General features: G+C 36.7%; 2 protein-coding genes across 2 annotated transcripts; one reads left to right on the top strand and one right to left on the bottom strand.

The window, feature by feature from the left end:
* Window positions 1–638: 638 nt before the first annotated feature.
* Window positions 639–4,295, bottom strand: ska2 (spindle and kinetochore associated complex subunit 2). Its single transcript, XM_052117278.1, is given in 6 exon segments — window positions 639–1,076; window positions 1,223–1,371; window positions 1,801–1,947; window positions 1,949–1,978; window positions 2,751–2,840; window positions 4,260–4,295. Coding segments are annotated over 6 exon segments (675 nt in total). The 5' UTR covers window positions 4,290–4,295; the 3' UTR covers window positions 639–847.
* Window positions 4,296–6,076: 1,781 nt separating this feature from the next.
* Window positions 6,077–10,757, top strand: mdh2 (malate dehydrogenase 2, NAD (mitochondrial)). Its single transcript, XM_052117499.1, has 9 exons — window positions 6,077–6,252; window positions 7,760–7,928; window positions 8,321–8,404; window positions 9,080–9,189; window positions 9,387–9,512; window positions 9,635–9,712; window positions 9,904–10,003; window positions 10,114–10,265; window positions 10,449–10,757. The coding sequence occupies exons 1-9, from the start codon at window positions 6,190–6,192 to the stop codon at window positions 10,578–10,580; spliced, it is 1,014 nt and encodes a 337-aa protein (XP_051973459.1). The 5' UTR covers window positions 6,077–6,189; the 3' UTR covers window positions 10,581–10,757.
* Window positions 10,758–15,441: the final 4,684 nt, after the last annotated feature.

The raw sequence follows: 15,441 nt of genomic DNA, 5'->3' as shown, positions 1-15,441 counted from the left end.
CCTAAGACTACATTGATATTGTAAATCCATAAACTAGGAATATTTGTATACAATATGGACTGTTAAAAATTCTAGCCTCATAAAAAATTTGATAAACTAATTTTTAATAGTCAATTAATATTTTCTTGCCCTCAGCTCAGCCACTATCAGAAAATTTGACTCTTCCTATTTGTATTTTCACTGCATTCATTACCCCTCCCCAATCAGGCATGTGGTTTGTGTTCCTCTGTTACAAATTTGCTGATATATCAAATAATACAAGAGCTTAAACTTAAGCTTAGCTTGTTCTTCAAAAATAAGCTCAATTGAGATCTAAGTGCACCTAAAATATAGGCCTACTAAGTCTCTGTTTTAACTCATCTTAAATGTGTTATTCCAGCTATTCTTAACACAAAAGAAAATATATATATATATATATATACATTTTACATAACATTAAGTTTTATGTTGTTGCTCCAAAGTTTCTTTACTGTTGTTTTTGTTTCAGGTTAAATTGACACATTTTGAATAGTTTCTTATTGAAAAAAAGGACAAGTACAAATCTAAAATAAATTGTATTGCATAATTAAGGAATTGATAAGTCACCTATTTAAAAAAAATATTATAATATAATACATTACATTAAAAGTGCTCATTAATTTTGCCTCTTTCTATAAATCTAAGGATTCTAAATCAGGTCAAGATCAAACTTCATACAGCAGCAATACATTTTGCACAAGACATGGGACAAAGAAAAACAACATTTACTAAGTTTATTCATTAAAAGGCTTCGCAATGATACAAGCAAATTTGTCTTTTTTCATTGTTTTTTTTTAAATGCAATCCTCATTGAGTGATGTACTGAGGTTTAAGGACACAGTGTCTTTTTTGCCAGTCCTCTGTGCTTTACACTTATTGAGGTGGGGAAATGCATTCCTAAAACTAGCCAGTCTCCAGTTTGTCCTGATTTTTCAGTTTCATTAAAGCAATGAATCAAATCCTTATCTAATTCAATGATTTTAAGGTGCTGTAAAGTCTTCAATGCGGAGTCACTGAATTTCAAGTTCAACTTCATCCTTTGCGTGCATAATGGCCCTCTGGAAAAACAAAATGGCAAATTCACAGAAGTGAACATTTATTCTAAAACACTGTTGAATATCAGCGTAGTACAATTTTGTTTTAGAAAACTACATTTTACCTTTATTATGAAATGATGGGTTTTCACAAATATGACTAGACAAACCTTTTCTTATCTGCAATGTACTCTGATAACTGCATATAGAGCGTGTTGAGGTCATTCAGCTTCAAGTTACCACGTATGCTCTGCGGGAAAGTCTCAAATGTCCCCTCAGTCACCTCTTCACACACAATCTGTGCTGCAAGACACACAGACTAAATAAAACCATATATTATAATTATTTTTACATATAAGCTTTTGATGATGCCAAGTGTTATTGCTGTCTTAAGTATGTTTCTTATTTCCTTACATTTAGACTGTGCTTGACTCTGAGGTTCTGATCTTACCGTGATCGAAACCAAAAAGACAGACACTTATTTTTTACATTACTGGGCAGGGTTGTTGTTTCTTCTGCACATTTGCTCAGCTACTTGTGTAAGCTATTTCTTGTATATGTTAATAAATTCAACACTATATTAACTATTTAAATATCACTATATAAGCCAATTAAATTAGCAGTTGCACAACCAGGCATTGCAGGATGCCAACTTAACATTTTCTCACAATTTAGTCATGGAGTCAAAATTACACCAGAGATTACATTAAGATTTGGGTGGGGAAATGTTGAATGATTGATTGAATACCTGTGTATCTGATGTGTTTTGTAGCTGTTGAACCAGCTGAATTGTGGTGTCCAGGTGAGCTTGTATTGAGTCCATAGAATGTTTCTGTTCTCCCACGATCTCCTCCACCTGTGCACACGGGGCTGCATGCCGTGCTTTTAATACCCTATAAGTTCTCCAACAACTGAACTGGGTTTCCCTGAAATTCACAAGCACAGTGTTTGCCATTCACAATACAGTCAAAGCATATTAAATCCTTTTTAGAAGACTTACATGGAAATCAATGCATTGCTCTCTGAAACACCCAACCCTTTGGCAGTATGCTTTATTAGCTAAATATTTCTTATTTTTATAAGTTACTTAGTTTGACCCTCCTAATGCGTTTAGGTCATATTTGACCTGGGAGACAAAGATCATTTTTAAAAACCACATAGTTTTTAGTACGGGAACCAAACTTTGTGACTTTGTCAAGACTCAAAATACACTTTTTAAAGAGAACCATTTTAAAATGTATTATTATTATTTATTTTTTCATGGGCCAGACTCGGGCATCAATTGTGGCTTTACACATGCTATTTTGAACATCTATAAATGAGATTTATAAAACTTTGCTTACATTTAGCCTCTTTCCCATACTCTCTCGACTCTCACACACACTTTGTCTCTCACTGGGACTGCATCTGGTACTACAGTCTATAGGGAATGTGGCGAGATTTTGTTCAGGCACACATTAATCTAAATAGGGCTTGAGAGAGCCAATTGTCCACATTTTACCTGGCAGCCATCTGATGCCAAACCAGTTCAAAGCATACTTACAATGACTTACAATATAGTTTTAGATGAAAACCATTGGGTCATGAATGATTTATAAGCTTAAATTCCACTGGGTCAAAATTTACCCGTGAATTCAAAAGGTGCAGATTCTGAATGCAATAGGAGGGTTAAAAAAACATGCTGGACTATGAACTCACCTCGAATGAGCCAGCCTCTTGAGCATTGGTCATGAAGTCAAATTTCAGCTGCTTTTCCACATATTCTATATCAGCCTCTGATTTCTGGAACTACAAGGACACACTTCTAAACACCATAATTCTGTATGCATTTAGATGGTTTGTGCTAACTACGAGGGATTGGGGTTGCTATTCAGTAGTTTTGACACATTTACTGGTGGTACAACCCAAAACCTGAAACCCTATTAGCAATATTGCACTACTCTGAACATAGCAGAGGCAATACTGATAGGGTCCCTGGAATTAGGATTAACATTATTACCTGTATATGACAGAAAACAAACACAACAGTTTGCCAAGTGTTGTGGAGGTCCCATATGGAATATATTAACAGAGCTTCTAAATTGGTTAAAGTTTCAAACATTGTGCAAAACTGCTTACAGACGCTTTGACAATACTATTGCACTGCTAGCTGTCCAATACAGTAGTGCAATGAAGTCAGAGCACCTGTTAACAGCAATATCAACACTTGATCTGGCTGGTTGGGAAGTTGACCCTACCTGTGAGAAAAATCCCTGGCCAATGCCCTTTTAACATTGCACTGCTTTAATAACTGGGTTATCAGTAGTACAATATAAAAGGGGCACTGGACAGACAGCAAGGAATCAGGGTGGTCCTTTTGCATGCTGAAACATCCAATAAAGACAAATAAAAATGTCAATTAAAACCCTGAATAAGACACAGTTGTAATTATAGACATTAAACCAAAACTAAACATTTTAGTCACATAGGCACTCTAGAACTCAGAACTTGCGCCCTATCGGCACCACTTCCTGCTGATATAACACAAAGCATACCTAAATAAGGGTGTTTAAGTAGTCAAGATTTTACTTAAATCATTGCCTAGTAAAAGGCTGTGCTTTAAGGAGATTTTGCCACATGCAAATCGCCAAACTGCTTTAAAACAAAAGTTGATACGAAGAGATCTGTGCACGTGTTATTGCAAAAGCAATGGGCATATTTTGTTTATCATGAACCTGTACCTATCAGTTCATAATCGTTATGGCAATACGTGTAAAAAACGAACTGCACTGACAAAACAAATCAAGACATGTAGAGCGTGTTTTTATTGCCGCGCGCAGTCTCGGTGACTCACAGGCCCTCGCGCACACACCGCCGATCACCTACCGGACCAAATATACAATTTTCGAGCTGGATGACATTGTTTCGTTCCAAAGTATGCGCTTACAGTACTTAAGTCATATAAATACTGGTTTTCGCTGTAAATGTTACAGACTAATGTCATGAGCAGCGCCAATAGTTAGCCAGTCAGCTACATATTTTTCGTAATGTTCTCCCCTCCGACAAGAGAGAAAGTGAGAGGATTGCAGAAAGCGTGTAACCCTTATTGTTTTATTCTTCTTTCCGTTGTCACCATTAAAAACACTGGGGTTGTTGAACGTTTACCGCATACAGTCGGTTTATTTGGAGAACAAGTCTGATGAAACGTTTGCCTCAAACACAGCTTACCATTGCCTCCAGCTTATCAACAGTCTCCATGTTGAATAGTTTACATTCTTAAAGCAGCCCCGGAAATATGAAGCTCGCAGCAGATCCCAAAGCCTTCTGTGATTGGTTAGCTGTCAGGGAGAGTTGAAGATGATTGGTCAATTTGGAAGCACCGCTCATAAGAAAAATGAGAGGAAAAGATGCGCTATGTTCGGAATGGAATACTGATGTACTATCTTCTAGAATATACAGTACAATACTATATAAGACGAAAATGTGATACAGTGCAACAATGCATGTTTTAAACTGCTACATTGTTGTCAAATGACAGCACTGTATTGCTTGTTTAAAATTATCAAGAGGCATTCAGTTATAGTAATAGTTCAACCAAAAATGTAAATTGACTCATTATTTATGAGCAGACAGAGAATATTTTATATTTACTCACCTTCATGTCATTCTAGATGTGTATGACTTTCTTTCTTCTGCAGAACATTTTAGAAGAGTATGTCAGCTCTGTTGGTCAATACAACAAAGATGTATTAATTGATATATATGATGTCTGATTGTCCATACAATGCAAGCACAACACTTGGCTCCAAAAAGCACATGAAGGCAGCATAAAACAAATCCATAAAACTCAAATGATTTAATCCATGTCTTCTGAAGCGATCATCCAATCGATTTTGGGTGACTTACTGGACTGTTGGATATAGTATTCCATGCATTGTAGTATAATGCATATTTTCACAAAATAGGGTATGTGCAAGGTGTACTTGCTGCATATACCATTCCCAGTAGGAATAAATGGTGGTATGTCCTTCTTACATACCCTGCGACAACGGAAATGGCATTCTCTGCATTGGTTATAAAAATTATACTTTTGACAGTTGAACTGCAGAGATACGACGGTCTGGTGGTGTCACTATGTGAAATGTCATAGGAATGAGTTCATGGTGAAATGTGTGAAGAACACACCTGGCTTTTACACAACAGTCAGACAACTGTCAAAGCACTAACTCTTTCAAGACAGCAAATCATATATTCCTGCAAGTATTCAAGGCATAGCTCTTGTTGAAGTCAGTGCAGCGGTTCAGTTTTTAAAACTAAACTCTTAAAGGTGCACTCTGTAATTTTTTTCCTCTTTAAAAATGTTTTACATCAAAAGACATGAATTGTAATTTTGCAATATATGTTGGAAATCATGACCACTCAAATTAAAATGAAGACTCCAGTCATATCAGTAACCTTATAAAAGCTGTTTTAATCTACATGGAGAGGGTCCACACATGGGGACTACCATATTAGAATCACTTAACTAGCCTAATATTACTCTCATTAACCATCCTGTTATTTGACTATTTATCTCACTTATTAAAGTAATCATGGCTAACTGTGAATACTACATTTCTACAATGGCACCTTACTTTACAGTTCATGTCTTTAGAGTATAGTGGTTAAAAAAATGTAATGAGGAAAAATTACTGAGTGCAGCTTTAATAGGCCAGATGGAGTTTTTCCAATTTGTATTTTTTTTGTAAAGAATATTATAGAATATATTATAGAATCGAGCATTATATGCTCACACATGCAGTATTTAATTAGTAAGAAAATATTCACTCGTGTTTTTCTTTTATGAGTAGTTGCAATGACGTGTCACGCAAAACCGACCAATCGACCGCCACAAGGTAAACGACTGATGAGAATATGCAGAGATAAACCCCGCCTACTCAGGGATGACTGACAGCATATTTGGTGAATCACAGCACAGCATATTTGAGACTCTGCCAATCAGATGGGGCCGAAATATCACAGCTTTAACAAAGCTTGGTTGCACCGTTCACTCGTTCTCAACCGGTTGTCTTGTTAGAGGACGTAGGAGTCACAGTCAGTAGGGCTCTGCATCAAATACTAATTTAAAAACAGAAAAACTCCACAAATTCAATCCAGTATGTTCTCCCGCATCGCTAGACCAACAGCGACCCTCGCCCGGAGCTTGTCCACTTCCTCGCAGGTACGAGTGTCATGTTTATGAACATTAGAAGGCTAACATTAGCCTCCATGATGCATTTGAGTGAATGGTGAAGCTACCATGTCAAGCTGAGATTTGGCGCGCTCACTTTATTCTTATGATATGAAGAATGATAGATTAAAAGCTATAATGGAGCTGTTACTACATTATGAACAAGATCAAACTAAACTGCGAAACAAGTTAAGTATCTCTGCAGCTACGAAAGTTTCCTTGCTATGACATTTAGCCACCACATTGAAGTGAAGGTGTTGCAACATGGTAAACTTGCTTCTCAGTCATATATTTAGTTGATCATGCCAAGTTGCCAACTCGTTTAGTCTGCCTGCGTAGGATCATCACGGTTAGAGGAGGTATCACTTTGACTCGAGTCTTTTTCTTAAAAAGGTCAGCACTCTAATCGGCTACTTGGCTCACTGTTGTGTGTAGTAAGTGTTACAAGGTGTCTTGATCTGTAATGAGAGATCAGACCTATTTAATTTAGATTTTGTGCATAGTTTTGGACTCAAGGGAGGAACCTATTTTTACCCACACTATAGGGAGTGGTGGTGGTGTAGTGGTCTAAGCACATAACTGGCAATCTGGTAATCAGAAGGACACTGGTTCGAGCCCCACAGCCACCACCATTGTGTCCTTGAGCAAGGCACTTAACTCCAGGTTGCTCCGGGGGGATTGTCCCTGTAATATGTGCACTGTAAGTCGCTTTGGATAAAAGCGTCTGCCAAATGCATAAATGTAAATGTAAATGTATTTCCATATCATACTTCACTTGATCGCAGATTTATAAACAACTAATAACGAGATGCTGTTATTGGCTGTAACGATTCTCCATCAGGTGCACTCTTATACATTTTTCATGTAAGAAAAGTTTGGCCTTAATAAAGTTTGTAGTTTTATTCCCACATACTGAACCATTTTTACATTACTTTCCTTTTATTTTCTAGTGCAACCGGTGCAGTTTGTGGTTTACTCCATGGAATCACAAGAAAAAAGACAGTTCAGTTGCTAAGTTGTAAAACACTAATTAGTTTGTTTTTGCCATACAAACGTTCTCTGTATGTGCGTCTTAACTGTTTACAGAATCTTTAATCACTTGGTCTTTAAACCCTCCCTTTTCCCCAACTGAGCAGTAGTAAAAATTCCCACTGCCTTATTTCCAGAATGAAAGGTCCCAAAGTCTAGATCAATAATATTTTGCTGCATAGTGCACAGTAAGTGTGATTTGTATGTGGCACACAAAACAAAGTTAATTTGATTTTCAGATATCTAAGATTTTAATTTTATTTAAAAATGTAATAACTTTTGAAAACTAGATTAAAATGGAACCAGATCACGATTTCAATTTTAATTAATATATTATGCACCCATACAAGGCAGTAAATCTAATCGCCTGTTGAGTCAGATTGCCATTTACTGCCTTACTGATTAAACAAGGGAAGGGCAGCACATATTGTGACATTGCTTTAATAATAAAAAAAAAATCTCTTTGCAGAACAATGCCAAGGTAGCTGTCTTGGGTGCCTCAGGTGGCATTGGACAGCCCCTGTCCCTCCTGCTGAAGAACAGCCCTTTAGTGAGCCACCTTGCACTCTATGATATCGCCCACACTCCTGGAGTGGCAGCTGACCTCAGCCACATTGAGACTAGAGCCCATGTCACAGGTACAGATACAGTTTTTGGTGCTGATTTACCTCTACAGTTCTTAGCTTCTTTGTAGTTTACTATCCCTAAAAAGGAGAATAGCATGAGCGTCCACATGCAGAGTCTCTGCAGTGTCACGCACATTGAGCCACGTGATGAGATGCGCGGATTGATGGTCTCAGAAGCGGAGGCAACTGAGACCTGTCCTCCGCCACCCGGATTGAGGTGAGTAACCACACCACCATGAGGACCTACCAAGTAGTGGGAATTGGGCATTCCAAATTGGGAGAAAAGGTGATAAATATCCCTAAAGAGATCTCATAGCTCAATTTTAGTGATCATCTGCAGGGAGCCAAGTCATATTTACTGCTTTGAATAACTCTGCAATAGAGTTCACTTTCTTGCCTTGCAGGATTCATGGGCCCAGACCAGCTGGATGCTGCACTGAAAGGTTGTGAAGTTGTTGTCATCCCCGCTGGTGTCCCAAGGAAGCCTGGTGGGTTTATATATGTATATAACTTTTTTTTTTAATATATTTTTATTTATTTTATATATATTTTTTGTAACCTTTTTGTTTATTTAAAAATGTATTTCAGCATGATTTAAAGTCAATGACAAATGACCATTTTACTTCTAAATTGTGATGCATTCTGAGTGAATTGGGATATTCATCAAGAAAAATGTTGGGTGCTGCTTGATTTTATCAATTGGGAATTGATTGGACTGTGAAAAATGAAAAGTTTCAAAAATTGTCTGAAATGTGTATTTAAAAAAAAAAAAAGTAAAGGTGGTTAGAATGGAGGGGCCGAAAAATAAGAGTGAGACATCAGGTGAAAAAGAAAGCGGTTTCAAAGGCAGAGCAAGTTCTGTTATGTTTTTATTAAGGATTATGAAGACTTAAAAATGTATTTGTGTGTATATATATATATATATATATATATATATATATATATATATATATATATATATATATATACATATATATATATATACATATACATACACATATACATACACACATCTCTTTCTATTGAGTAATCACTGACTGTAAGACCAGGAGTGTTTTAAATGGGGGGCAATTTTGGTTTCTTGTTGACTTTAAAAGATAAATTCTTGTGGGCTTCTATAGATTCAGAATTTTTCAAGATAAAGCCTTTCTTCCTGTTTCTAGGTATGACTCGTGACGATCTGTTCAAAACCAATGCCACCATTGTGGCCACACTAGCTGATGCCTGTGCCCGTAACTGCCCTCAAGCCATGATCTGCATTATTTCAAACCCGGTAAGTATAAGGTCTCAGGATAAGATGGAACCTATCACTGCTAAGATATCACTTTTTAGCTGTTTAAATGCCAAAAGGGTGTGTAGACGGGTGCCCACTGTGTATATATGAATTGATAATGCCATTAATATAAGATATTATAAATTGTGATGCAACCGATGCAGTATTCTTGTGCTTTAATATCATTGTGATTTCAGGTGAACTCAACTATCCCCATCACATCAGAGGTTATGAAGAAACATGGTGTCTACAACCCCAACAGAGTGTTTGGTGTGTCAACACTGGATATCGTCAGAGCCAACACTTTCGTCGCAGAGCTCAAAGTGAGTTTCATGGTTCTAGAAATTCAATAACAAGTATAATAATAGTTGTTCTAAAGTGCAGGTTTTCTTTGATTTGTAGTGTTCACAACTGGCATTTGTTTTCCTTGCTCCTGTGTTTCTAGGGTCTTGATCCTGCCCGAGTCAATGTGCCTGTCATCGGTGGTCATGCAGGAAAGACCATCATTCCTCTTATTTCACAGGTAGAGGAAATTACTTAATCCAAATATCTTCTAACTTCTTTGTGGTATTTTATTAGTTTGAAGTGATAAATGAACAATAGGAATATTGAAAACCAATACACATTTTGCTGTAGTGTTTGAAAGTATTTCCTATGTATTTTTTGATAATTTATTTAAAATATGACAAAGTTAATGTGTCATCTTTCTTTCAGTGCACACCCAAGGTTGAGTTCCCTGCAGATCAGCTAGCTGTGCTGACGGGCAGGATCCAGGAAGCTGGAACTGAGGTTGTAAAGGCTAAAGCTGGTGCAGGTGAACTCTTGTTTATTCTTTGTATCCCAGGGAGGTGAAAATACCATATAGAAGATCTGGAATGATATTTTTTTTTTTTTGTAAACTGAATATACTTTATCTCTTCACAGGCTCTGCCACTCTGTCTATGGCCTATGCTGGAGCAAGGTTCACATTCTCCCTTCTCGATGCCATGAATGGTAAGGAGGGCGTTGTTGAATGTGCATTTGTAAGATCTGAGGAGACTGAATGCAAATACTTCTCCACACCTCTGCTACTTGGGGTAAGTCCTGCAATACCCTGTGTAGGTGTATAGTTCTGACTGTAGGATGAAGTAACAAGCTCAAAGTAAACATTATAATCTCCAATTTGATAGTTTTAAATGAACTGTGCTTTCCATTTTATTTGCAAATAAGAAATGGACGACTGGCTGTTTTCATATTTTTTTATTTTAATCTTTTCTCAGAAAAATGGCATTGAGAAGAATCTCGGCCTTGGCAAGCTTTCTGCCTTTGAGGAGAAGCTGGTAGCTGATGCCATGGATGAACTGAAAGGCTCCATCAAGAAAGGAGAAGATTTTGCTGCAAACCTGAAGTGATGTGTGCTTGTGGCGCTACATGTGAAATGTCATAATTTATATAATTGAATCATTGTTTTGTCAACATGGTTTCCTAAAAATTTATTTTCATCATGTTCAAAGATGCAGCCAGTCTTTGTACATATTAAAACTGTAAAATCCAGCCATCAATAAAACGGTCTTTATCAACTCTATAAATCTTTGTTTCAGTCTACTTCATGTAAATAATTGCTATTGTTATAAATTCCTAATTTTGACCTTTGTTTGCTGTGTTATTGAGGTATAAGTTGCAGATTGAGTAACTCTTAAATTAACCCTCCAATGCGATTTATAAATCAACCCTACCTTTGGTCCTCCTTTATATTTTTATTTCGAGCAATACCATTTCTTGTTCCCTGATGTAATGAAAAAATTATGCACTTTTGGGATTTTATACTAATTTGAGTTTATTTACATATTTTAATTTTACTATTTCCACATACAAGGCAAATTTCTGAAAATTTAGTACAGTAAAAACCTACACTTCTGTAAGTTGGTACATGAAGAAAATATGACATACTGAAGGCAGATTGCTGCCATCTGATAAATAATATAAATGACGACTTGAGATTCATGTCATGACAATAATAGCCAACTGCTCCGTTGTCTGATTACTTGTAACCTAATTTGATATTTTATCAATTTATGCGTTTGTAAATATATTTGGACATAAAAATATTTGACAAATTTTAGCATTTTAAAATGAACTGGAAGCAGTCATGTCATTATGCTTTCAATCAAACCGGAGCATGATATTACAAAGAGAAGAGAGAATAAGCATTTTTCTACCAATCCTTTATTTCAAACATCAGAATGTAATAACTCAAAAATAAATTCATAATGTTAAGAAAATGAATAGAAATGAACTGCAAAATTGTGAAAAATAAATTAGAATATAAAACAGACGAATCAGAGTAAACATTTTGGATTTTTCTTTTTTGCTTTCTATGGTAAAGATTTATTTTGCAAACATTTTCAAGTCAGTGAGGTGAATGGCAAAAATAATCCACAACCAATGCTTAAAGAACAAACAGTAAACAATAATAAAAAAAGAGTAAAGAATGGTGCAGTGTCTTGTGTGTGTGCATGTTCTGCATTGTGGGTGTGCTATTGCCGAATTTCTGAGTGTGTATGTTTAGCATTGTGCAAGCAAAATGCTCTGTTATAGTCTCACCAGTTAATTTGTGTGTGTGTGTGTGTGTGCGCGTATGTTTTGGACACTGGATGTTTTATAATTTACCCTTATAATTTACCCTGTGTATGTTTTTTCTGCATTGTGGTTAATGTATTGATTGTATTTGAAGAAAAAAAAGGTGACCGTGAAGTTAAAAGGTGTTGCTTTTTTCTGAGTGTGTGTGTTTGACATTGTGGATGATATATTGGTTTTATTTGACAAATGTAAAAAAAGGCCTTGTTTTATAGTCTGTATTTAAGTGTGTGTGTCCCATTACTTTTCAATGGACAATTTCAATAACATTTTTTTGACAACCATTTAGACTTATTAAATCATGCGCAAATGCTTTAGTATGTTCAGATGGCAAGTGGAGAAAAAGTCACCAGATCTTGTGCCACTCAGATAAAGGAAACCATTTTTATTAAACCCTCAAATGTGATTCCGGTCAAAAATAACCAAAGAGCTTAAGCTTGTTAAAATATTACCAATTTAAGCCCTATCGTCTGTCGTTATTCAAGTTATTGGAAATTCTGAGATCTTCAAATCACAATTTTGTTTATTATCCCCCTTTCTCCCAATTTTGGATTGGCCCAATTCCCACTAATTAGTGGGTCCTTGTGGTGGTGCGGTTACTCATCTGGGTGGCGGAGGACAAGTTTCAGTTGGAGGATCTGGAAGCAGCAAGTGACGATTCCGAATAGAGAGTTGCAAGAGAGAAGTTCACTAGAAGGGAGGAAGTTCTTCCTTTGGTAGGAAAGTTTTGAACTGAAATTGACCGCACCCCAAAGATGTCCTGAGCCAATCAGAAGTGACTTTCCAGAGTCATATGGTGGCTGGGCTGTCCATTTCACCAAAAGTTGATTTATTGTTCTTTTGTCCACAAATTCTAACAAACTCCCGCTCAAAAATAGTGCATGTTTAATCATGAACGTTTATATCTTGAAAATGGTACAAGAGGTACATTCGTTGACATCAACATTCTCTACATAAACAAGCAAGCATTTACATATTAAATATGACTTTCTCGAATGAATATTATACCTGTGAGTAAAAAATATGAAAATCCTTGGTTACAAATCATACTGGTTAATTCATTAGTTTTACAACATGAATAATACATTACACATTATGTGAAACCTGATTGTCAGGGTGTAATATCTAGTTGAACCTTGAAGTTCAACATTAAAGATTATAATCATAGATTTGTGAGTTACAAGTGATTAAAAATCACTACACATATGGTACATCAGACTATAATCATGAATTTGTCAGTTATAAAAGTGATCACAGGTCATAGAGTCATTTTCAGAATTATCTAGCAAGGCTAGGTATGGTGTATATTTTATAGGTACTGGGATGAGGATCTCACAAGGAAACCTTTCAAAGAAATCCTACTTTAGCTCTGTGTGGAAGTTCAGAAGGTCATGAAGGATCTTTATTGGTCAGCTCTGTCATTACAAACACTAGTTTGAAATTAAACAGGCATGGGAGAGACGGTCTCCTTCAGCAAATTAGGCGTCATAGATTAATTTTTATGACTCTCTAATCTGTGGAATGTGATGTATACATTTGATGGCTTTGTTCATGGATAATCCTACAGCATCAAATTTGTATTAATGCATCATATTTAACAATAATTCATTGAAGACTTGGAAAAAACTGAGAAATGAACTTACATCTGACAATGTTTTCCATGTATCTGGATAAGCCATGCATGTACAGTATACAGAATGTGGTAATTTATACATAGTTGTTAAAAAGGTCTTCACTCACAGAATGCAACATCTACAAGGGGAAATTATCAAAGAAATCTGTGAAGCAGCAGTTTCCTTTATAGCACTTTTCCACTGCACGTTACAGTTCAACTCGCCTCAACTCTACTCGCTTTACTTTTCTGAGCTTGCATTCCCCTTGCAGTCAGTGTTGCCAACTAATTTTCAGCGGAAGTTGCTAAAGGCAGGTCGATTTGTTGCTAAAAGTTGCTAAATGACGTTGTGACGTCATTGCGCTATGACCTCATTACGTAATCCCAACGCAAAACTACGCCATTATGTAATACGTAGATATTATTTGAAATACACACACACAGCATTTGTAAAAGTAATTCAAACAACACTTTTTCAATTAATGGTGGCATACACTGCTTTGTATGCCTCTCACCGTTCTGGGGAAATAGAAAACCAGTTGTAGGTTTCCCTGATTAAGTATTCAACACATCTAGGGATGGTTTCTTTGGATGCTGCACTGACAGCCAATTGTAAAGAATGGCACACACAACGGATGAGTACCAAATTGGGCAAAGCACATTCTTCCTTTAAAATCTTGTGTATGCCATTGTGCACCCCAGTCATCACAGACGCATTATCAGTGCCAATACCCTGAAGATTCTCCTTTTTAAGGCTACACTTTTCAAGAAACTCAACTATTGCCTTTGCTATTGATCTGGCATCGCCGCCTCCAATTCAACCAGCCCAAGAAATGTGGACACAATTGTTCTTTTTTTAGCACTAAAATACCGAATCACCACACCCAGGTATTTTGAGACACTGACATCAGTGGACTCATCCAAAAGGAGACTGAACCTCTCATCCCCCACTTCTGATGTTATCCTTTTCAGAAAATAAGGAGCCAATACTCCCTTAATCATTTCTGTGCACTTGGTGCGGTACATTTGGAAGTTTGTTGCTGCAACAGAATCTGAAAAGGCAGCTTTGCAAGCCATACCATAGCATGCGACAAATGGTCGCATGCTAGCAGTGAACAGTGTTCTGCAATGAACATTGCCATAGTAGCTTCTGCACTTTTGGAGTTATCCACTTTCTTAACTAGCTGCGGTAATGTAGACTGCTTTGCGGGGTTATATGGTTTTGATTTATATGCTTTGCTGTAGCACAATGTTTTTTGATGTCATAAGTTTTTGCAAGCTGTCTGCCTGCGCAGCCTCTGTGTCCTGGCTATATAGACCTTATGTAGCCCCGCCCCTGCGCTCGTTGTCTTTTGTCTTCCTGTTTTCACATTTCCACAGCGATCTTAAAGGGTAACTAACCTAAAACAACTTTTTTAGTTAATGACCTGTAAGACTGGGGATTTATTAATGCTGTTCATTTATTCAAGTAATTTTGTTGACATAAATGTTTTGACATTTGGGTATAAAGTGTTTTAATTCTACAATATATGGTGTAAAAACGTCTGAGTGCTGCCCTGCTCAGGTTGAACGGTGGCTACTGCAGTTTAATTTTCCTATTGGAAGTTGTGGTGCCCTTGCCCTGACGTAAGTAGGTACCAGCTCACCACGCCCTTGCCGTGTGTTGTTTGGAGTAGAGTCACTTTCCAAAAGTTGCTAAATGTTGCCAAATCTTTTTAAAAAATTGCTAAATTTGTTGCTAGGTGCTTTTTGAAAAAAAAGTTGCTAGGGTAGTCTAAAAAGTTGCTAAATCTAGCAACAAAATTGCTAAGTTGGCAACACTGCTTGCAGTTTAGTGCTGCTCAACGTGGGTGGGATTATAGGATGATCGTCATAGTTGCGCCACCTCTACTGCCCTGACATTATCTTAAACGTGACCCAAAACAATAAACAATAACCGCTAGCTTTTAGCTACTAGCTCATTGTGCTGCATAAAGGATTTGTTGCATGGTGTTTTTACACAAGTGTAACAGTTAAATTGGCCT

The sequence above is a fragment of the Xyrauchen texanus genome, chromosome 44, assembly GCF_025860055.1.
Source record: "Xyrauchen texanus isolate HMW12.3.18 chromosome 44, RBS_HiC_50CHRs, whole genome shotgun sequence".
Classification (NCBI taxonomy): Eukaryota; Metazoa; Chordata; class Actinopteri; order Cypriniformes; family Catostomidae; genus Xyrauchen; species Xyrauchen texanus.
Note: the sequence above shows the minus strand (reverse complement) of the source record. Positions and strands in the feature narration are given on the sequence as shown.